Raw genomic sequence first — 25,283 nt, 5'->3', positions numbered from 1 at the left:
ATCCAGAATTCCCTATATCTTTACCAGATGACACAGTATGGGAACTTGCCAATGCCTGTATAGTCGCAGCCTCTCGCCTCCCAACTTTTTTCTCCCTAGTTTTTCTTGTTCCAATTGCATTTGGACCGCCCCGGATTGGGGGAAGTTCTTCTCCAATTGTCTCATTTGAAAAAGACGAAGAAATCAACCCCCTCCAACTCTCCTTTTCTTCCCTCCCTCCCTCTCTCCACTTGTCCTCTCTCTCTCCCTCTCTGTTCTTCTCTCCATCCCCTCCCCCCGTGACAGAGCACACCTGCCTGATCTTGGCTGCAGGCGTCCACACAGTGATCAGCCTTCGGCCTGCCGCACTGTACATCGGCTCCAGCCCTCTCTGGATTTGCGGATCTTTGTCTGCAGCTCTACATGGTCCTGTACGTGCAGGTAAGATCATCTCACCCAAAGCTTTCCCCTTAACCCTTCTGAGTGATGAAAAGCAGGAATTTTGATTGACAGAAAAAGACTGACCGTCTCAAAGAGAGGTGGACAATTTGCACTGATGAAATGTGGGTATGACCCCTTGGGAATCGGTTTTGGTGATTTCTGCAGTTCATTAAGGCTTGGTGCAGAAATTAGGACTTCGCATTGGAAGTTTTAAGTGAATTTGCTTCATTCTGGCATATCCTAGATGAATGAATTCAAGATGCTGAATTGATATGAGAGTATCAATGATAAAAATGCATTTATTTTAGCTTCCTGCATTGTTGTACCTTGTTAATAGCTGTGGCTTTGCATGTGAATTAAGGAGCTTTGGTTGCATTCTGATGAGAAAACCATCCTTTGTATTTCAAGCCAGAAAAGTGTGTTTACACAAATTGATTGCCGATGTGATTTTCTTTCTGGTTCGGTTGGAGAGGACAAGACCTTTTCAGACTTTTCCAAATTGTGACAAGTATCCCTGCTCTTTGAAACCCCCGCACATACTCGCTGTTGTGAAAAAGCCTTTAACTTTTTGAGTGCCCTTATTCTGTCTGCTCTAACTTTTCCATTCCGGTTTGTCTTCCTTTTGTGTGCCACTTGGCATTTAGAAAGAGTTCATGTAAGGCCTGGAAACACTAGAGGATTTCTAACAGCGCTTTCCTTGGATAGACCTGTCTGGAGAGACGTTTTGTCCTCTAGCCTCGCTCTACATCTGCTTGCCTCCACTCGCTCGACAAGTCACATCCTAAACACTTTATCCATGCCTTGGAAGCCAAAGTGCCTTGAGCCATATCAGCTGAAGGATGAAAGCACTCTGAAGGAGAAGAGAGAATGAGAGTGTGGGACTGGTGGCTCATTAATCCTTTAATGATATAGCTTCCTTCCAATGGCAAGCAATCTGACAAAGCTCTTCCTGGTAATCCCACCACAAAATTCTCAGCTAACTCAAAACATTCAGTGGGGGGGGGGGGGGGGGGGTGATGGGGGTAAGAGAATTCAACAGGCATTTTGGGTTTTAAAAGTTGGACTAATTGGTTCATGTATTTATTTTTGGTTGGGTTTAAGGTTGGAGAATGCTTCTCTTTTGTATGGCTTATGACTTTCACTAATTGCGAACAGAACTCACGTACACAGTTTGTACCATGACAGGAAACTCTCATCCCTCTCTTCCTCCCTTCAAAAGACAGTGTCCTCAGGCCATGCAATAAGTTTTCTTTGGAAGCTAAAGGTATCCATTTGGCTCCAACTATTTGATGTTAGAAAGAGATAGTCATTTAATGGAAGCCATGCTGGTCACCTCCGCTTTTTCCTTTCTTAACTTGGCTTTTAACCCTTTGAGAAAAAGCCACTGGAGCTTTGGACCAAAGTCAAAGCAGTTGCTTATGACAGATGGGCAGTTGCCTTGGAAAAAGGAAGTGAGAGGATGAGTGAAAGAGTGCTTGAATGTAATTGTGTGCAACTGGGATTGTCTTAGATCGAGGATGTAGTAATAGGAGTTTGATCGTTTTTTTCCACTAATTTTCTCATGGGCTAGAATAATCAGCTGGCCTTCAGCATGCAATTGCTTATTCACCATCTGAATACATTTTTGTGGCTTTCGGATAGGTGCTTTTGAAGACAACCATGCTTGATGGGTTTAACCATGGTTCTGATCTGTGAGAAAGTCTAATTGTGCTTTGGCAGTGGCTTTGGAGTTTGGTTTAGTGGTCTGGAACCAGCCTGACCGCACGGGACAGAGTGGTTGAAACCCTTGTATGCAAGAGCAGTCTAGGAATGCAGTTTGTTGAGCTGAATATTAAGTCCACATTTTTAGGCTTTTGCACATTGAGTAATATGTCTTTTTGTGCTTTTGTTTTGACACATGACTCATTGGAATGAGCAGATAATTACATTTCTGAAACATTCTCTCAGTGTTTGAGGAATTCTGTATATTTTAGAGCTTGCAGTGGAGGAATGCTTTCATAAATAAAAGGCAGGTTTTGGGGTGCAATGATAAAACTGGTCTATGTGTATGTTTTAAAATGAAGGGAACACATGTTTTAAATGTCCTGTAGCCTGTAAATACATTTATGTGATTTATTGCTGAAAGGAGCAACAGGTCAGTAAATGTGTTGCCTGGAAAAGTGGAGATTTTTCTGTCTCCTCGATTATTATTAGCCCAGTTTTATAAGACCAGAAACAGACTAGTGCTGATTTTGGGTTCTGTGAAACACTTCAGTTGGACCAGATTGTTGCCTGACCCACAGATGTGGAGAAATCAAAGCCGAAGGCCTGTAACAGCCTGGCAGAAGCTGATAGTTAGGCACAGAACTGTCAGTGAAGAATCACATCTGAAGTTTATTTAGACTTAGTTCTGATAATCGTTGACACATTGAGTCATATGACACTGGTCCCATTGGCTTCTGAGAGGAACACAGCATCCTTTCTCTTGAGTCGTTTTTTTGGCTACTTTCTCTTTAATACGATCTGCAGATCCAAGAAGTGATGAACTGAGAAAATTTACCTGCCTTACTCTTACCAGCAATGAATTATTATTTGATTGCATAGATCTTTGAAGCTGTTTACACCCTGTCAATATAATAACATTTATAATTCAGTGTCAATGCAAGCACATAAAAATGTATATGTGCTAGAACCAAACTTGATCTACAAATACCCCTCATTAGTAATGAGAACTTACTGCATGTTCACATTACTTTATGCGATTACCAGGGGCGTCACTAGGCCCTTTTTAGGGGGGCTTCAGCCCCCCTAAACTTCTGCCCAGCCCCCCTAAAAAATATTTGATTAATACATTTTTGATCGCTTAAGTCCACTTAAAAAAAAACTCATTTGAAACGGCGGCAAGCTGCGTCAAGTTTCGGCTCCTCCCCTTATCTGAGTCTGCTTGGATTTAGCGCATTTTTCAATCTGCAGGGGCGCCGAGCTGAGCGAACATCAGAGAGCACAATGTGTGTCGTGTGTGCGTGCATTTATTGATAGATTGCTAATGCTATGATATTACATCTGCATCGATTCAGTTCTTTGTCATAAATGCATGGCAGTTTACATAATGTAATGTTACTGGAGCATTGGGAGCACACGGGACGGCTCGGTTTCTCATCCAATGTATGATAGTTGTTTTTTATTCCTACAAAAATGAAGTGATTAACACCCATGAAAACATACTTTAGATGCAGAAAACGATCATGATTTATTTTCATTTACTTTTTAAAATTACAGACATATTATTATGTATTTTGACATTATGCAGCCATGCACAGAAATGATTAAAGAAACACATCATTGTCTGAAAGCACTAGATGGCCCAGAGAGAGAATGTGGAGTTATTTTGTTTTGTATTATTAAATATAGTTTTGTATTAAGTAATAATGAATAAGGAGGAGTGTCATGATACATAAATTAGAGTAAGCGTAGAGTAAAAGGATTTTTGATTTTCTTGATTTATACTATTTATACTAGATTTGTACTTGATTTATAGAAGTGGCAAATTGATAATTCATGTTGTTATTTTTTTATAAATAGAAATAAATATAGAAACAGATTAATCATAATGCCAATAGACAATTACATTAATACATGGTTTGTCTGTATTCTTAATGAATATTAGCTGGTTAGTTAAAATACTTAAAATTACTGTACATCAGTTTTCATGGGGTGACTTTATGAATATCCAACCGTATTGTTGATTATAAAGGCTAAAAAGCTAAAAAACTAAAATAATTTATATTTCATTGTAGATGGATATACCACATTTTTTCTTGTCGTGCGGGAGTAGGTCTGCAAATGAGCAGCAGTCAGGTGAGAATAGAACGTAGACAGCCTCTCACACACACAATACCACTGTGTTCCCAAGATTCATTTCAGTCATTGAACCCTGACATTGTTTTAATTGTCTGCCAATTTCCCTGTACATTTTATAAGAAAAAGCAGTGGTATCGTCAAAGGAAAAAAATCCTATCTGAGGTTTGTATGTGAGCATAGAAATGCAAACAGTAAAATGTTGTGTTTGTACTGGAAACATGTGTGCGTGTGTTTGTACAGTGAATGAATCAGGAGGTCTTCATTGTAAAAAAAAAAAAAAAAAAAAAATTCGACATTCCCTATTTTCTAGTGGTCACATCCAATAATTCTTTTTTTATTACAGTGTTGTATATGGCTCAGTCAGTAAGGTTAGTAGCATACCACCCTACCCTAATAGTCAAATAATATCTTTTTAATCATACTCTTATTGGGGGCTGAGCCCCCCTAAAATCAAAATCCTAGAATCGCCCCTGGCGATTACCAATTTCATGTTAAGTAACCAATTTATTTATTTGTTTTGAGTTTGGAGAATGTGAACTTTGTGCCCTGTTGGTTTTTTCAGTCTGTCTTGTCTGTTTGCCTGGCTCTCTTAGTGTTTGTTGACAGGACGCAATTCAAATGCAGCAACAGCTTCCCATGATCCCCCTGCAAACAGAAACACTCATGGTGACCGCCTGTAATGCTCATAGGGCTTTTCATACTGCTGACCAGCTCTTGAGGCTCTAAAAACCTACTGTTGCTTCATTCCTGCAGGGAATACATATAGAAGAAAAGGCTTATGCAGCTCAACCAGTAGAGCATGGCGCAAGGTCATGGGTTCAATTCCCAGGAACACACAAGCTTAAAACTACCTTGAATGCACTGTAAATTTACCACGCGCTTAAATGTTAAAGGGCAAAGTGATACTGCAGTGTTTTTGATCAAAGCATCTCATTGCTCACTGGGTCAAAGGTAATTAAAGGTGTCTGAAATGATGCATATTGTACCCAGGCCTGAAAACATAGCATTAAATCAAATAGCATGTCTAAGTTGAGGTTGGCAAGTTGTTGTTTTGAAATGCCATTGAATATAATTACAATTTCTCATTGTTTTTCCTTTAAACCTCAGAAAATTGTTTCAGCATGTTCTCCCACGATGCAAATCAACAGTGACGTGAAATCAGAGGTTAAAAGTCACATGCCATGCTTTGCAGGAGTCATTTTTTGTTTTTGTCTTTTTCTGAGACTTCTAAGTTAGACTTTTGAGAGAAACTATTGAGAGTTATATTTACACTTTGTGTGCTTGTAGATAATTGTGAATATTCTTTTTTTTTTATCCAACGCAAGTATTTTTATGGTTCCCGAAATATGTCACAAACTTCATTTTATTTAGATCTGCACTAAGATTAAATGTATGTATCATTGTCTTCTCTTGCTTGAAAAATTAAGAAAAGCTCTTTTCCAGAAGTTTGTCAAGGTCAGTTTCTGGGTTTCCAGAGTTTAACAGGGGCACAGTGGTTATTCGCTGTCCAAGTGACGTGGCCGACCGGAGGATTTGAACTACTGTAATTATACTGTATGTTGATTACATGGACCTGAGATGACCCTGTAAAGATGAACTGATCTCTGGGAGTTTCTCTACCTACTTTACAATTTCCTCGTCGTTCAGAGAAATCCAGCTGCTCCTCAGACATATGTTTATGTATGGGCTCGTGGACAGATTTATGCACTCTATCTGAGACAGAAGATGGTTATTTTTATTCTGAATGAGGGCATGAATGAATTTGGTTATGCAGTTTAAATCAGTTCTCACAGATACAATATAGTGTGCATGGTTGTCATTTTAACATTGTATAGCAGGGATTTTCAAATCGGGGTCCACTGTCAGCTGTCAGCTTAATAAAATTAATATTCATCAGATAATATTTGGATAACTTGCTTTAGCTTTGTAACATGATCCTTCAGAATTCATTATAAAATGCTGAATTGGAGCTCAAGAAACATTTCTTATTGTTATCAAACATTTGGAAGTCGTGGCCTAATGGTTAGAGAGTCGGACTCCCAATCGAAAGGTTGTGGTTTCGAGTCCCGGGCCGGCAGGAATTGTGGGTGGGGGGAGTGCATGTACAGTTCTCTCTCCACCTTCAATACCACGACTTAGGTGCCCTTGAGCAAGGCATCGAACCCCCAACTGCTCCCCGGGCGCCGCAGCATAAATGGCTGCCCACTGCTGTTCACTGCTCTGTGTGTGTGCATTTCGGATGGGTTAAATGCAGAGCACAAATTCTGAGTATGGGTCACCATACTTGGCTGAATGTCACTTCACTTTGTTCTGCTTATGCTTAATATTGTTTTGGAAACAGGGCTCTTTGATGATTAGAAAGTTTAAAAGAACAGCGTTTATTTGAAATAAATACTTTTGTAACATTGTCAATGTCTTTTGACCAATTGAATGCATCATATGCGTCTACTTTAAAAAAGTTGTTTTGATAAATCATATTTTGGGTGTCTTTGGCAAAAAGTTTGGTAATTCCTGGTTTACAGCATTTAATAAGATGATTCCCTTCATTATAAATGATCGTAGTGACTGAAATCTATGAAGCACATTTAGGAAGAATGTTTAAATAATTAATTACACCCACTGCGGTGCTGTATTGTTCCTAATTCAGTTGATCTCGGTCTTATTTTATTACATATAGTAAAATGCATTTAGTCATATAAAGCTAACCATCAGTCTAACAGCATAGCCATGAGAGACCTCTAAAATCTAATCTAGACATAAATTTGACCCCTGACCTCTGCCTTTTTATCGCCCACATTGCTCAGTCACATTCATACACCTTACATCTGTCGTTTAACTTTTTAACCTCTCACCATCACAGGTCCTGAGATGTCACCCAGCATATTGCCCCTCACCTTTAACCCTTTCTCTTCTCCATTTTATCCTCCAGGCCTCCATCAGCAACATGAAATCGGCCTGTCTCTCCCTGCTTTTGGTGTCTGTATGCTGGGCTTTGCCGTTCCGTCAGTCCGGCTTTATGGACTTCATGATAGAGGATGAACAGGGCTCAGGTTCCCCCATGCCTCCGACTCGTAGACCACCCGTTCAGACGCCCCCTGTGCTAACCGAGGAACCTGAAGGACTTTTCTGCCCTTTCCGGTGCCAGTGTCATCTGCGAGTGGCCCAGTGTTCTGATCTAGGTAAAGACTTCTTGACACTAGACTAAACTGCTTGTTGAAAGCTGCATAGGCCTAACTGACACTTTTTTTTTAAAGTATCACTGTCAGTGTGTCTGGCTAGATGTGGGCAATGATCAATGACAAAAACAAACTTGGTAGCATTTGCCTGTCAACTTTCTGAGTAAAACCACAGACTGTAAATCTATCTGATAGCCTACATATTGTTCATAAAACTGGAAATTTCTTTCTCTGGCAAGCTGTAATTTAAAGGTGAAGTATGTAATATTGACAGCTAGTGGTTGAAATGGGTACAGCTGTCCAGTTTCAAAATATTAGAGTCAATTGTTTCTCCCTCCCCCTCCTCCTCAGACTTGACACTTATGTGGGATGCCAGATTGAGGACAACTAACAGAAACAAGTGCAATTGACAATAAAAGGTGACAAACCTTACACCATAAATTGATGAGTTGGATTATCTGCATTTTTAAATATAACTCTGGTCAAAGTGTTTTATATGGATGCCGAGGTTTTTTTTAAGTTGGGTAGAATCTGCGATCTCTGACCCAAATCGTTTGCTGGCTTCCGTGTCTCAAATATGCAGGTTTTTTTTCTGCCAACTGGCAACCCAGTGTGTCAAAACACTCAAACGCTTGCCTTAATACTAGTGGTCGACCGATATATCTCCAAGGCCAATATATCGGCTGATATTTGCCATTTTTCATTTTTGCTTGGCCGATGTGTTTGAGGCGATGTGTTTATTTTGACGGGGCTGAGAAACGGCAGCAGCGTCTGAGCACACAGTGCTCACATTCTGTCGTTGTTAACAATTCTGTCTAATATGGATAGAAGTCTGTCTAATAATCAGACAGAACAGTTAAACAAAGGAATTAATGTATACAGAAAGTATTATTACGATTGCTTATATATTATAAGTAATAGAAAGATAAACATTAAAATACTTTCTCGCCGTCAGCATTAAGCAAATACGCATTTATATCATTTAAACAAATCTTCGAATGGCTAATAAACATTTAATTTCACAAACCTCGCAAACTTAGTCGAATTCAGCTGTGAAGTGTGTATTTTTATCCAGCATGATCGCGTGTTCTCTGTGTGACGGTCAGTCCATTTGAAGTTCAAATTATGCTGTGCTTTATGCATTTGCCCACTGTCATATTCATGTCATTTTCACTGTGTGCTGTGTGTGAAATGAGTGTTACCTTTGCTTTATTTAAAAAACATGATTCCCAGTGAACACAAACTTCCCAGAATACTGAGTGCCCTCTTGGTTACAATGTTTATTTCCTTTTTAATTATATTTTTATTAAATATTTATTTGTGAAAAATACTTTGTCATCTAAAGTATAAGTATGTTTATTTTACACATTTTTTTATCCATTGCCAAATGCTTTAAAAATTTCTTAAATATGAATAATTATAATAATTTAAAAAAATTATATCAGTTTTATATCGGCTATCAGCCACCCTGCTTTCCAAGATATCAGCATCAGCATCGGCTGTCAAAAAAACAATATTGGTCGACCACTACTTGATACCCCGCAGGACATCGTTGTAGTCACTTTGGAATGCCTGGCAACACACTAACATCCAAATAGAACCAAATAGAAATTGCCAAGCAATTCTTAGCAACACCCTAGCAACCACACAGAACACTCAAACACCTGTTTGCCCTAGCAGCCACCCACAACTCCCTTGCAAGTCCTATTTGTCTGACTGTTTGATCTACAAACCTTCAAATATTGAGCCAACATCAAAGTTTGCATTTATCATCTATTTTTCATGCATTGCTTTTCTTTCCATTTCCATTGTTTCCACCTGATGTCAATTATTTCATGGTATAAACTGTCCAAGGCCAAGCAGCCATGAACAAAACCTCTCTCTTTTTTTGATCTGCCCATTGTTGAGTCATCACTGAATTACTAATGTCACCATTTCAAAACCACTTTAAATGTTTTCATATGCTGATAACTGCCCTCACTTCCATGGACGACTAGGCGCTAACCTCCAGACGGCTGCCACATTTTCTTAATTGAATCCCCAGGCGTATGTGTGTATGTTACTACTTTAAAAAGTCAAGTCTGTTCTTTTATAAGGTTACTTCCAAATGATTACCACTTCTCTTCCTGTAAAACTGCCCTGTCTGCTATGTCACTGTGATCTACACAGAAAAGAATCAAATTATTGTATTACATTTGGACATGTTTATGTAATATTTACAGCATTATAAATTTACAGAACATAGTCAAGAAGGGTAAATAAAATATTTCCCAGCATGCTTTATTATGTAACTGAGTTGCTGTAGCATGCTGTCTAAGTTATCATAGTTTTTTCAAACAGGAAATTACTTTAGTGTGATAGACAAGGTCGGTTTGGAAAGAAATACTGTTCAGGCAAAACAGCAGTTCTCAATAATTATTTAGCAGTTTTAACACTCAACCGAAGTTAAAATGGACAGGGAAAGAACGAGAATGAAAATGAGACTGAGAACAAGGACAAATAAGAGGAGAGGGATTATTTGAGGCCTCCAGCGCTCATCTGCTCTGCAGGTCTTTTGGCATGAAACAGACATGGAAAAATAATGGGAGTGGGGGAGATAGGTGTGCTGACAGGCCCGTTCTCCATCTAACTTCCCCTTTTTCCAATTAAATATGTGACCCAGTTTATACAGCTCTGCAGCTTCAGGGAAAACCGTCTGGAAATAGTACCAGAACCCAAGAGCAACTAATGGCAAAAATGAATTTGTTTGTCTAGGAAAGTTTGATTAAGGGCCTGCTTGTGTTTTTACTTTCTGACAACAGGCTGTAAGTATGAGATGCTCCTCTTTTAGGTACCGGTTGATATGAGGTTAGTATTTCTTGTATGTTGCAAGTGGGATAAGTGTAAAATATTGGGTGTTTGGTAATGGACCACACTGTAGTGTGAGTTACATTATGAAAATCTTGTGGATTAAACAGCATCCCATGTTTTTATTCTTCTCACCAATAAAAGTAGAAATGAGTTTAGCATCCATGAGTCTATTAATGATGATTTTATGTTTTTCTCCACTTTTGATTTTGATTCACTTGCTGATTTCAGTGGCTAGATAGTATTTCTAACCACAGAGGACAATTTGCTTTTGAATAGTTTAATGTTTGTTCCATAAGGGTTGCCAATGGACTGCACATTCTGTTGACCTTATTGCCATTGTTTACTCAAATTGAGCTATTTTATTATGTTATTAGTGCTTTTTGAATTATATACTGATAATATATTCCATGATAAAAGCAAATTTTGACCTTAATTGATTGCTGTGATTTGGCTGAGACATGTAGTCACTAGAAAATGAGACTAAACAGAGCCAGACGAAAGCAACATTTGTGAGATATCTCAACAGCAGTGATATGTCCAACTGTGATCTCCGTGCCCTTTCTCCTGTGGTTATATAATTATCAGGAACATATTCTTAAACTGTTTATACACATGCAGTGATGAGGAAACTAACCACAAAACCAAACCAAACATTGTTTGTGTGAAGTTCTGCCTAAAAAGCTTTTAGAGTTGCTAGAGCAGATATATTTATGTGTATGTATGTGCATGTGTGTTAACCTCATTTTTTCCTATGTTTTTTCATTTGTTTGAAGTGAACACTATGATAAACAGTGCCCCACTTAAACATTTTAATAATACACTTAAAAATGTATAAAATGTATTAAGGATGCTAATATTCTGAGCAAAATTTGTGAAATGTTTAGTTTGGAAAAATCTTTCAAACAAAACATGCTTGTGCTGTTTTTATTCAAAGTATATGACACTTGGTTTGAAATGTTTGTTATATAATGCAAAGACACTCATAAAAATGGAAGTGTCTAAATATGTTTTTGTTTTCATTGTGTATTCCATTCATGTAGCTTGTTCTGCAGAACATTAAATGAAAGCAGAGTCATACTGTCGTCCAATGTTGGCAAAATCAAATTCCCCATGTCAGCTTTTTCGATAGACAGCATCGCAGAGCTTTTATAATCCTTCCAAGAAAAGCTATGAGATATCTGGCATAAGACTCAAATATGATTAACACAGTGAACTTTCAGAATGGTTTCGAAATACTAAAGCTTACATGAACCATCATCGTAACTTTTCACTGTGTTACACTCTGGAAATGTGGTCCAGCATCCAGTTGCACATTCACACATTTTTTTAGTCTATGGAGTCAAGGGCTTTGTAAGGAATTGATTCATTGTTTATTTTGATGCTGTTTCCAGTATTTTAAATGCTTTGTTGTACCTGTTATAAACATGACCATTCACTTTTCTTACTACTTGTGGTATTTGTGTCTCTCAGGTCTGAAAAACGTTCCAGAAAAAATTCCACTTGATAGCACTCTCCTGGATTTGCAGAACAACAAGATCTCAGAGATCAGAGAAAACGACTTCAAAGGCCTGAAGGGTCTCCAAGTGAGATATTCAATTACTCACTCTTTCCCTTGTTCTCTCTGTTTTTTTTAACTGCATTTTCTTTAATTGTATCGTAGAAGCAATGGCATTTATCATCCCTTTTTAAATCCAAGTAACCCCTCATGGGACAAATCCTATTTTACTTTGATTTATACATTTTGAGATCAATTGGCTGCTTGCTGGTGATGCTTTTGCTATGACCTTGAAAGCACCAGCTAAACGCAGAGAACATAAAGTCCAAAATTCCAAATCAAAACCATTTGTGAGATGAAAAACTCTCCAGAGAAAACAGCCGTTTGTCTGCCAAATGTGGAATTAGGTACTAAAACTATGTGTTGCAACCACAGCGATCTTTGAAGGCAAATATCTGCTCCAGTTTTTGAAAACGCTGCAAAAAACATTCCCTGGAGATCTTCAGAAACACTTTACAAAACAGAACTTCAGAGAAACTTGTTATCCACAATATGAGACCCTCAGTGTTTCCAATCCATCATGCTTTCACTGTGAGAAATGTGTCATTCCTAGGTGCACAAGTGTAATGCTTCACTTTTTAAACAGATCAATTGTTCAGCCTCCCGATCTTCAATAAATATGCAGCCTCCCATCAAGGTCCCATTGCTATTTCTCGCTTTCCAAACTCACCATCAGCGCCTAGATCTAATGAGATGAATGCAAACAGAACATAAAAATAAAGATTGTACCAAGTAGCTAGTAAACTTTATGTCAGGGGTGAAAACAATATAACAGATCTGAACACAAATACTGGAACAACTTTAGATTGAGTAATTAAAACTTTTGCATTTAAACACCAATAACTAAATAATTATACCAATAATACCATATACAGTCATGTAACTGACACAAAGTTCCTAAAGGAATGTCTTTTTTCTTCTTCAGACGCTCATCCTGGTCAACAATAAGATCACCATCATTCATGCCAAGGCCTTTTCTTCTCTGATCAATCTGGAGAGACTGTACTTGTCCAAGAATCTCCTGAAGGATGTTCCTGCTAACATACCGAAAAGCCTCCAGGAGCTGCGTATTCACGAGAACCAGATTAAAAAGATAAAGAAGTCCTCCTTTGCCGGCATGGCCAATGTCATCGTCATGGGTAGGAATTTTTGTCTGTGTCTATTAGAAAACTATATAAGGTGTGGCAAATCAATAGTGGAACAATACTGCAATATGAACCAGTGAACATTTTGACTCTGTCCCGTTCCAGAGCTGGGCTCGAACCCTCTGAGTAGCTCTGGAGTTGATAATGGTGCTTTTGCTGATCTGAAGAGGGTTTCTTACATCCGAATAGCTGACACCAACATCACCTCCATTCCCAAAGGTACAGAATCATCCCTATTGTGAATAATGATGGAGGCCCCTTTCACTTCAGTGAGTTGTATTAATACAACATTGTTTTTTCATTAATCTGTTTAAAAAAATGTTTAGGTCTGCCCAGCTCTCTTTTTGAACTTCACTTGGATGGTAACAAGATCACTAAAGTGACTGCAGACAGTCTGAAGGGCCTCAAGAACCTGTCCAAGTAAATGCATATTTCTTCTTAATATATTCGTAATTTGTTATACAAACAAACAGTTGATTTTCTTTCATGGCAGACTTGATGAGTCTGGATGGAAACAGCTAAATATGTTTCTGTATAGCTGAAAACCTCAGCAAAAAAAACTGACTGACTGAAAATCTGAGAAGGGAAAGGAAATAATAATTCAGATTTCGTTAGGTTTGTTTTGAATTTGCATGAGGACTACCCTGTGAGACTCAAATACCATGACATCACTGCATGGATCAGTTTGCTTTGGATCACACAGAGAAATTAGAACATTACTATTACGGAGATTTTCCACTGCACATGCCGAGACTGAATCACAGCCGAGATGTTATAAAAGAGTATTGACTCAAATACAGACCGCTTTATGAGAAGCCTGGAAGACTGTTTTGTTATTGGTCTCACAATTCTGATGATATTTGACCAGGGGAGTTAATCATATATTTAGAAGTGATAGAAATTAATCGCTTTTATTTAGCAAGGATGCATTAAATTGATCAAAAGTGAAAGTAATGACATTTATAATGTCGCAAAAGATTTCTATTCCAAATGAATGCTATTCTTTGGAATTTTCATCAAAGAAATGTTCATCAAAATATTAAGCAGCACAACTGCTCTTAGATAACTTTTGTTAATATGTTTCTTGAGCTGCAAATCAGCATGATTTCTGATCGTGTGACACTGATGAATGGAGTAATGATGCTGACAATTTGTTTGTATTTGAATTTCAATTACCGCAAATGTTTTGCTTTAGTTTTAATTTCCGTTTCATTATTTGTTAATGATAATAACACAGTGTGTGTTTGCAGGCTGGGTCTGAGCTACAATGAGATCAGCGTGGTGGAGAACGGCTCTCTGGCCAACGTGCCTCACCTGAGGGAACTTCACCTGGACAGTAACATGCTGACTGCGGTCCCGTCTGGCCTGCCAGAACACAAATACATCCAGGTGAGAGGTCTCACATAAGTTACCATGCCATTTCCACACGTCTTTAAGTCACATGTTGTCAAGCTCTCGTTCAATCATTTCCAGGTGATCTACCTTCACTCCAACAAGATTGCTGCTGTGGGAACAGAGGACTTCTGCCCACCCGGCTATAATACAAAGAAGGCCATGTACTCAGGCATAAGCCTGTTCAGTAATCCAGTGCCCTATTGGGAGGTCCAGCCCATCACCTTCCGCTGTGTCTTCGACCGCTCGGCAATTCAACTGGGCAACTACAGAAAGAAATAGACCGTCCCATCAGATGACTTAGTCACTGTTTCATCCCGCCCCTTCCTGTCTGACCTAATCCTTTCAAGCACATAATTTAGTTTGAATGTCATATCTCCGTTAACCCCGAAATAAACTACAATTCCATTTTCAACATGCAGTTCACTGGACAGATGTCACATGATGCTTTCAAATAGCCAAATGCATATCAATATAATGTACTGATAATACATATTAGGTTGATATACAGTACAGACCAAAAGTTTGGACACACCTTCTCATTCAAAGAGTTTTCTTTATTTTCATGACTATGAAAATTGTAGATTCACACTGAAGGCATCAAAACTATGAATTAACACATGTGGAATTATATATGGAATTATATACATAATAAAAAAGTGTGAAACAACTGAAAATATGTCATATTCTAGGTTCTTCAAAGTAGCCACCTTTTGCTTTGATTACTGCTTTGCACACTCTTGGCATTCTCTTGATGAGCTTCAAGAGGTAGTCACCTAAAATGGTCTTCCAACAGTCTTGAAGGAGTTCCCCGAGAGATGCTTAGCACTTGTTGGCCCTTTTGCCTTCTGTCTGCGGTCCAGCTCACCCCTAAACCATCTCGATTGGGTTCAGGTCCGGTGACTGTGGAGGCCAGGTCATCTGGCGCAGCCCCCCATCACTCTCCTTCTTGGTCAAATAGCCCTTGATGCCTTCAGTGTGACTCTACAATTTTCATAGTCATGAAAATAAAGAAAACTCTTTGAATGAGAAGGTGTGTCCAAACTTTTGGTCTGTACTGTATATGTGCAGAGGAGAACAGAAAAGAAAAATAAAGAGAGTGAAGTCATGACCACTTAGAATATCCAATAGTGCACATCGCCCGAAATGATCTTTTTTCGAAGATCTGTTCGGATCTTCTGGACCTAAGCCATGTTCTTCTATGTTCTTCGTTGGCCTGCGGAGCGGGCAGCAAGGGGTTAACACATGTCAGCAAGTGCCATTAACAAGAGCTTGTATGCTAGAATGTACTCAGTTATTACTTTCTGTGTCGCGCTAGTTCAGATTGTGCTGTTAAAAATCGTTGTTCCTTCTCATGTAATCAGTTGATTACATTGAGGAGGAAGTTGGGCTATATGAGTTTCTCTTCGTCTCAAATTCAGATGTTTTGCTGACAGTTGTGTTCATTCGTTTGCTCAGATCCCGTCTGCTCTACCCAGGTGAACATAGCGCTTCGAGATGTAGAATTAACTATGTTAGGATTCCCAAGCCTATACGCATGCTTTTGCTGCTCTGGTGACTGCCATGTTATGTGCAAGCTTATGCGTGTGTTTCTTTCTTTCTTCGTGTCTGTTGATTGTCTGTGTGTTTCAGTCTGGAAGGATCGGGAGGGAGACGGTGGACATGGACACCTCCTGCTTTCATGAGAGTCATGAATGTCTCTTGTATAGACGCTGTATATATATGCTGTATAAAAGAATCCTATCAATGCTTTGAAGCACAAGCACTTAGTTTGGACTTTAATATATCGCAATAAAGGTAATCCCTTTCTTCTCTCCCTCTCTCTTTCTTTCTCTCTTTGGCCAATTGAGGGCTCCGACACAGGTGTCTTGAACCAAATAAACAGTCAAATCACTAACTGTGCTTTCTGGGAACTTTCATTGGGTGGTTTACTGGGTTTGCTCGGGCACAGGGTTGGTCTTCAGGTAAATGAAACCGAATGATGACTCAAAATAACACTTTCTTGGATGGATGCTACAGTCGCAGAAGGCAAGCTACGGTAAAAAAAAAAAAGTCACGTTTGGGTGCTAGTTTGGTTTTGGTGTCAAACAAAACTCAGTTTGCGTAATTTATATGAATTATACAACCATTGCTCAACACCGAGCACAAAATTATATATATATATATATATATATATATATATATATATATATATATATATATATATATATATATATATTTTTTTTTTTTTTTAATGTTAAAGCACTTTTAGGGATCCATTCCTAAGTCAAGGTCTTGATTTTCAGAGCCTTTTACAGTATGTTCCCTTTTTATTGTGTCCAAAAACAGAAACTAGGCTACAAAAGAAATTAAGTTACAGTTGTTGTTTTTTTTTGTTTGCAATAAGACATTAAGTCATTTTAATGGAATGGTTTCATATCCTTTAATTCATCTCTATTTTCTGTTTTGAAACGGAAGTATTATTCTTACTCTGTATTTTGGTCGTCTGATATAGAAATTGCTGGCTTTAAAAATAATAGTTGCAACTGTGTTATCTCACTGTCACCACTGCAGACAAGTGCAGATTCCTGGTCGACCATAAACAGACCTTATGAAAATAAAATAAAAATAGTCACGAGTCTCTTAAAACACAGGGATTAGCTGATAGGACGGAGGTTAACAGTAGCCTTTGTGGAGATGAAAAATATGATATCATTTACTGATTTTATAATGACAAACACTCTGAATCAGGCACTTTAAAAGATGAAATTGAGATAATAAAAAAATAATTTTTGGTTTAGGTAAATCCTTCAAACAACTACGAAGAATGCAATTAAATGGTAAGACATTGAACATTAACAAATATATACTTTTATGCATTCTAATTTTCATATCTATATATTGGGATCATTTTCATTCATCAGAATTTTTTCATTCATCAATTTCATAATATATCCACCAGGTTGTCTCTCGTTTCTGTTTAGTGCCCCCTTCTGGATTATTTTGTTCTGCACGATTTTGAGTGCTCTCTCAGTTCATACACATTTAGCTGTCATATGAGCTTTAATAATAAGCTCCTCCTCTATAACGCCGCTGTAAAGCGCAGTGTGTGTGTGTGTGTGTGTGTGTGTGTGTGTGAGAGAGAGAGAGAGAGAGAGAGAGAGAGAGAGAGAGAGAGAGTGAGTGAGTGAGAGATGAGAGGACACAGTGTGGGATTGTGCATTTGTAAATATATGAGTGTGTGTGCCAGAGAGCTAAGTGTGTGAGAGGTAAATTTAACAACTGTGGCAGCTTAAATTTGAGGGAAGAGCTAATATCATCTGACTATACTGGACAAGAGCTTTAAAGTTAAAGTTAAAGGAGGACAGCAGAGGAAAATGTATAGTATAATATTGTCAGTTTCATATTAATCTCATTAATCTCAGACTCATTTATTATCGGTGCTGTGGGATTTAAGAAGTATGAATATCACCCACTATAATATATCTACACAAAATGACTAATACATATACACGTGTTTCCGTGAATGCCTGTTTCCTGCCTTTAAAAAATTATCTAAATAAGCAAGCAAATAAAAACATGATTGTGAATTAATGTTTAAAATAAGAAATAATGCACTTTTTAGCATGTAGAACAGTTTTGTTATTGTAAACTAAAACAAATAAAGCTGAAGTAAAATAAAAAAATATTAGACAAACTGAAATGACAATTAAAAAATTTTAACATTTAGCTGAAGTGCTAAAACTAAATGAAAGTTAATAAATATGTTTATAAAAAGTCAACAGTAAAATGATAATAGCACATAACAAAATGACTAATTTAAACTGGAATTAAAATGCAAACAAAAATAAAATCCAATCCAAATATTAAAAATAATAAATATATTAATAAGATAAAAAAACTAATATATATTAATATCAATTTACATTGTGAGATCTCAAGCTGAAATGTTTTATATACAGAAACAGTATGATGAGTGTTGTTATCAAATGAAAAATAAATAAGATTGTAGCAGATTGTAAGTGCTAAAATGACTAAAACTGAAATAAATATACATTTTATTTCAAATAAAAGAATAATATAAGCGACAAAAGCACATAAAATTAGTAACAGTTCTTTTTAAACAGTAATTTAAATAAAAATGAAAATATAATAAATACTTTAATATTCTGTAAATAATACTAAAAGAACTGATAAATGTCACTTGAGATATAAATTTGAAATTGTTTATTTAAAAAAAACTATATATATATAAATATAATATCATATCATATAATGATATAATATGATATAATTAATATAATATAATGTTATAATATGATATAATATGATATAATATACTGACAGCACCAAAATTAACACATAATTTCTGCTGCATTGAGTAATGCAAATTTAAAATCAGCATTTTAACACATTCCTGTCACAATTAAAATTGTTGCTTTGTGAGCCACGTCATGACAGAAGTGACATCATTCTCAGAACAGGCCATTGCTGAAACCCGGAGTGTGAGCTTTGATCAGCTCTCGGTCTCACATGCCTCCACAGCATGCATGTGTGAGCTGTGACTTCTTAACTAGCTTGCTGCTATTTTATTAAGTGGATACACTGAGGTCTGAAATTACCCTCGCAGCTGCCTATGGCACATGTGCTACCATGTGTGTGTGTGAGTGTGTGTTTGCTAATGTGAGGCTCAGCGCTGAGTCTGTTTGTGGCAGTACTGAGGTGTCTGAGGTGCATTTGTCCACCTCAGGATCACCCAACACTTGACTATTTGTGTCCAAACTGAGTCTGAATACCTCTAGCTAATTCAGAGGAGAGCTGATAGCAGGGATTTTACAAAGTGAACATATTGTTCTAAAACAGCAGCAGTCCAGACATTTTAGTAACACTAATTTGCACCAAACACCAAGAGTGATGTTTAACTCTAAAAAGATGTAATAAATTATAAATATTATGCATATACAGAAAGAGAGCACGAGAGAGAATGTGATTTTTATACATCCATGTCTATATGTTAATATATTATTTATTTGTTTATTTAGACGTTTTCATTTTTCGGACATACATATATACATTATATATACATTATATATATATATATATACCTATTATAATATATAAATTACATATTGTGCCTTTAACGGCGATATTTTTCTTATCGCCTGATAAGAGTCTCACGTTAACATAGCACGTTAACGGCCCAGCACTAATATATATATATTAGTGCTGGGCCGTTATCGGCGTTAACGTGCTGTGTTAACGTGAGACTCTTATCAGGCGATAAGAAAAATATCGCCGTTAAAGGCACAATATGTAATTTTTCTGCTTTAAAAATAGCAGAAATCACTATATCTATGTTATATATATATTTTTTTAGTTGTGTACTTACATTATCCCAACAGTTTCCACAAACTTTTAAATTCAGAGAAAATTATAGTTTAATTAGAAGACACGGCACGTTTCTTTATTTCCGTTTTGTCGCCCGTCTATGGCGTCATATAACCTTTGACCCCTCTAGTTTATCTAACTTCCTGCGGAACCCGGCGGAACGCCAAATACAAAGGTGAACAGAAGCAAAGACAAGACGAAAAAGAAAAAGTAGTAGCTAGCCTTGATCGAGACTATTATATTTTATATTTATATTGTTTATATTAGTATTTATACCTCAATCAATAACTTAGTTATGGATCATGATTATGTTTGCCTGCACGTTCTGTGAAGCACACATGACTCTTTTGTGTGGGCCACTTCTGCAGTTTGCAGGGGGCTGTAGAGGGTGCATGGCTTTGGTGATAGCTGGCTGCTGGGAGACCGAGGATATCTTCTTCACCCATACCTCCTGTCACCTGTGCAGCATCCAGCCACCATTGCAGTTTAAACCATTTATTTAATCTGACATAACATCTGTTAAATATTTGGTTTATTTGCTGATATGCATTAAATGAACACTTAAAAGCACACACAAAAAAAATAATTTTGCAAACAGTGTCTATACTGTGTGTCTGTCTGTCTCTCTCTCTCTCTCTCTAAATATATATATACGTACATACACAAACACATTTGTAGAGAGTATTCTATTTTATAATTCTGTAAAAACAACAAAATCTCTCACATATTTATACATTTTGGTTACTTTATTTTGGTACATTCATTTACTATAAAATTACTTTGATTTGAGTGTTAACATTTAATGTAAGTGAAAACCTCAAACACACTGTTTTACCAATATTGTTATATGACAAATATGTCTTTTGGAATGTTTTTACAAAGGTAACTCACTCGACAAACTCACCGTTTCTTCGCACAAACGAAACGATGCGGCTGTGTTCCAATCGGCATGATTAATACTTTCAGACGGCACTTCGAAGGGAGAATAATTGCGAGGGCCACGTTGCTATATAGTTTCAAACTGCATTTGTAATAAAAAATAAAGAAGGCGAATTAGGTAATAAACTTTAATTCAGTACTTGCGGTGTTCTGGTGTTCAGGGCTCACGCAGAGAAAGGCGTCTCAAAACACTTGAACACCGAATTTGCTTATTTTTGCTCTTGTGCCGACAAATACATACAAAATATGTCAAAATATCCACCTTGGAAATTATGCTCGAAAAAACTGTCAGTTATGTCTTAAGTGAAAGTAATCAGTTGAGGAAAAAAAAATGGGATGTGTATTATATTGGATGCGTTCATCGCCTCTTAAAGTGACCGCTCCTAATTTAGCTGCTGGCTGCTGTAATGTTAATCCAAGAAAATGAAAATCAGTCACTGCTGTTGACTTAATTACTTTGTAGTTTTAACAGTCAAACCAAAAATTATTCAGACACCAGATATAATTTTTGATATATATAGCAAAACTGTAATAATGTGAGAAATGTTGAAGGTGTCTGAATAAATTTGATTGTTTCATTTTTACATTGAAGACTATCCAGTGCTATTTTACATTTAATTATTTGGTTTCTGTACCTTGACACCTACAAACTTGAAAAAAAGTAAACATTGTGTAAATAGCAAAAATAAATAAAAATAAACGAACATACAAATTAAACAATTTCAAACAGGGCCCACTGGTACAATCTTCACCGGGTCCCCACTGACCCCAGCTACGGCCTGCTCACGCCTGTTTCACACATACTCCGTCTGCAGTGAGTATGGAATTAGTTTACAGCTTTTTTCATGCACTTTGTGATGCATTTTGGAAACAGGAGATGAGCCCCTGGTCTAATGCACCACCTAGCTTGATAAACCCCTTCTCAAAGACTTACTGTTTGTCAATTTTATTTGGGTAACACACATATTCTGAATGCCTTCGGCAGAATTAGAATGAGCCATTTTAATCTAGATTAATTTCAAGATCACAGTGAGATTAATCTAGATTAAAAAAATTAATCTATGCCCACCACTAATATATATATATATATATATATATATATATATATATATATAGAGAGAGAGAGAGAGAGAGAGAGAGAGAGAGAGAATAGAATAGAATATATATATAGATGCATAGATATAGGTATAGATATAGATATTGATAGATATATAGTAGACAAATATATAGTGAAAATTCAATATAGCTAGGGTCAAGTGTTGATTGTGACTCAAGGGTAGCCACGATTCATTAAGCATCATCTCAAAGATGGAGTAACAATAATCATATTTAATAAGTTAATGAAGCTGACTGACTTTTACTGGTTGACCAAGGTTTGTGAGCTCACTGTTTTGCAACTTTTTATTTCACTGTAAACTTAAGCCACACTGAAAGGTTTTGAAGCATTTTTCATTTGTCAGCTCTCTCGGCATTCTTAAAAACCAATATAAATAATGTGTGACTAAATCATTTTATTGTTGACAAAGACATGCATTGTAATGGGAACCATATGAGGTATTTCTCAATATAATTACATGAGTATCATGACTGAGCTTGAAAACAAGATGAAACTCATTTTATTCAAAGATAAAAAATATGAGTTTGACTGAAGCAACCTGACAACATCGGGATTTGCAAGTAAAGGTCATTTTTAAGTGTCGGATCAGGTAGAAATAGCAGCTTTAGCTATTAGGAGAGGAAACATTATAAAGCTGTTGACAAGATCAGAAGAATCAGCTTTTTGATATATTCCTAAAACATATTTCAATTTAATTGGTTGGATAACAGTGTTATCCTTGTCTACAAGCAGATTTGTCTGCCTCAAAAGCATCCAGGTCAGGAAAAATGGTTGGAAATTATGAAACTTGACTGGAAATGTCTGGTGTTGTCAGAAACCAAGACACAGACGCAGCTGTGGACTTTCCTTTGCGTGGTTTTGAAGACAGAGGGAATTTAGCCACTAACGTCACTGTAAACTGATGAAGGTGAGATGAAAAGAGGAAATGGAACTGGTGTTGAGAGTCTTTCCAGTGATCTTCAGGATGCTGAGGCTCTCATTTTCCATGTGTGTCAATGTCCAGACAGGAAAGACACAGCTGGACAGCAGAACACTCTTATGGAACATCATTATTACTCAAGTTGGGCTGGTAATAATCAGGCTTAAGAAGACACCGGCTGTATGGTCAAATAAATACGTTTATGGTCAACAACAACAGTAAAACTGCAGCTGGCAGATTTGTATTCAATAAATAAATAAAAAATAAAAATAGTGTCCATGTTATAGGTTGGACAATGTATATTTTATAGCGCATAACTGTGTATTTCATTAAATTATAGTATGTTATATAACATAACACACTCAAATGTACATTAATAGAATTAAGAAAAAAGTAACTTTCAATAATAAAATATAATTCGAACAAATATGATTGTCTGGAAATTACCTTGTCCTCATAAATGATTAGGCAATATTCATTCTTTATGCTTTACAAAACACATGGATTATCGTTTTGTATTTTACAGTAAAATAGATTTGAAATAGGTTTGCCATTTTTCATTAATCTTGCTTTTAAAACAACCAATATTTTAAAGTGTATTGCAGGGTTAAAACTTAACTTTAACTGAAAAAAAAAATGTTTTTATTATATATTCTATTTTTCTAAAAAGGCAACACATTTATTTTCAGGTAGATAACTCCATCTAAACCTGAAATAAAAATGTATTAAAAAAATATATAGACAAAATAAATAAATATATTAATATATATGATTTATTAATATATAAATAAATAAAATAAATACTAATATTACCCAAATTACTAAAACTTTAACTAAAATTAAAATGAAAACAGAAAATATAAAATAAAAACTAATTCAGAATATCAATAAAAACTATTTGTATCTCAATGATACTTAAATAAGAGTTTTGTACTTCAAACAAAGCTAATTACTTAAGTGTAAAGTGTAATAAATGACCTGCTACATATCTATATCTAGGGGTGTGTTTGAAATACTTAAAAAAAAAAAGTGCTTCTGCAGCTGATTTTTTCAATCAGACCGCAGACTGTTTTTACATAGTTTGAGTGCAACTGCACACCTCACATACCTGCATCTGGTACAGCTGCACAGGTTTGCCCTGACCTGCTCCTGCTGCATAACTTCATCCATAAAGTCCAAACATGAGCTCAGCACCATGTGCTTGCCCTAAAGGCCTGACAGATGAGTGGGGAGAGTGGAGAGGTGACCTGCAGGGGACATGACAGATGAGGAATGAGTGATAAGGTCATGGTGCTGTTGAAATGGGACAGGTATGAGCACTGCAGCAGTCAGATTGATCCAGACCAATTTAAGACCACCCAACAGCATCAGATCTGTGGCCCAGCAGTTAGCGCACATGCTATAACACGCCGTGGTGGACAAGTATATAACTAGTGTTTGAATCTGACTCTTAGTCTCTTGAATCTGTCGGGCACATTTTTTTTTGTAACATGATATGTTTAAATTATTTATCTGTTTAAACATCTTATTATTTATTTTTTAATGATTTTATTTATTTATTTATCAACACACTCAGTAACCCTAATATTTTACTGTCATTAACTAAGTATAATAATAAAATATAATAATTAAGTAAAATCTTTAAAATAAAAAATGTAAATGATGACAATAGACATTAGTTTGTTGATGTGTTGATAAATAATTAAAATCATTAAAAAAATTTATAATTATATGTTTTAATAATTAGCAAAATATATATACCTGTGTAGTCACCACACACATGCACACATTTAATAATTTTATTATTATACTTATTTTATATTCTGTTTTAATTATTTTTATTTTTAAATTTTTTAAATTTTTATATTTGGTGTGCAGGTTTTATCTTCATATTCTTTATTGAGTTTGCGGTAGTAATCCATGAAAATACAAAATCTCAGATACGCATGAAGTCTACAGAACCGACCTCTCATCTTGTTTTCTGGCTTTACTGCATTCCTAAGAGTCACTGTATGCTATTAAAACTAAACTGATCTGCAATCAGCACCATCTTTCCCACTGTGTGCGAGCTTCCCATCACATAAATCTATGACCACAGCCAGACAGAAGCCGGCTGGATTTTATGAGATTTAAGATTAAAAGATGGCACACTGTTTGATGATATACCATCTACCAGCTGGATACATTCTCTCTTCAGATAGACAACACGGTTATGTAAGACTGGTTTGGCCTACTACCCTCTTATTTGGTCAGTTTTTCCAAGTCTTATAGCAGGCAGCTGCCTTCGCAAGTAGCCAATTTTTAGATGATTTTTCAAATAGTTTCATTAACCTTTGTTTTGTTTAGATTTTTATTTTTTATTTTTTTATGATGAATGCTTAGCATTGGCTATGATGTAACTCACGGTGGATGTGTTTGTAGGTTTATTTGTGTCTCACACATAATTGTTAAATTGTTTTGAGGGCCTGTTTGGAAAGAATGGGATGGAAAAATGTGCGCATGTGTGTGGTGACTATACAGGTATATATATTTTGCAAACTGTCCCCAGTAAGTCTTTACCCCT

At 36.4% G+C, this 25,283-nt stretch overlaps 1 protein-coding gene across 2 annotated transcripts; it reads left to right on the top strand.

The window, feature by feature from the left end:
- The first annotated feature begins 256 nt into the window (after window positions 1–256).
- Window positions 257–14,799, top strand: LOC132098917 (decorin-like). 2 transcript variants are annotated; one of them, XM_059505202.1, is made up of 8 exons: window positions 257–420; window positions 7,190–7,439; window positions 11,757–11,869; window positions 12,767–12,980; window positions 13,092–13,205; window positions 13,313–13,406; window positions 14,237–14,375; window positions 14,460–14,799. In XM_059505202.1, the coding sequence occupies exons 1-8, from the start codon at window positions 403–405 to the stop codon at window positions 14,658–14,660; spliced, it is 1,143 nt and encodes a 380-aa protein (XP_059361185.1). In that variant the 5' UTR covers window positions 257–402; the 3' UTR covers window positions 14,661–14,799. The 2 variants fall into 2 exon arrangements, with proteins under 2 accessions (XP_059361185.1, XP_059361186.1); XM_059505203.1 differs by having other exon boundaries at window positions 260–410.
- The last annotated feature ends 10,484 nt before the right edge of the window (window positions 14,800–25,283 follow it).

This window comes from Carassius carassius, chromosome 22 (assembly GCF_963082965.1).
Source record: "Carassius carassius chromosome 22, fCarCar2.1, whole genome shotgun sequence".
Lineage (NCBI taxonomy): Eukaryota > Metazoa > Chordata > Actinopteri > Cypriniformes > Cyprinidae > Carassius > Carassius carassius.
This window is presented reverse-complemented; position numbering and strand designations above follow the sequence as displayed.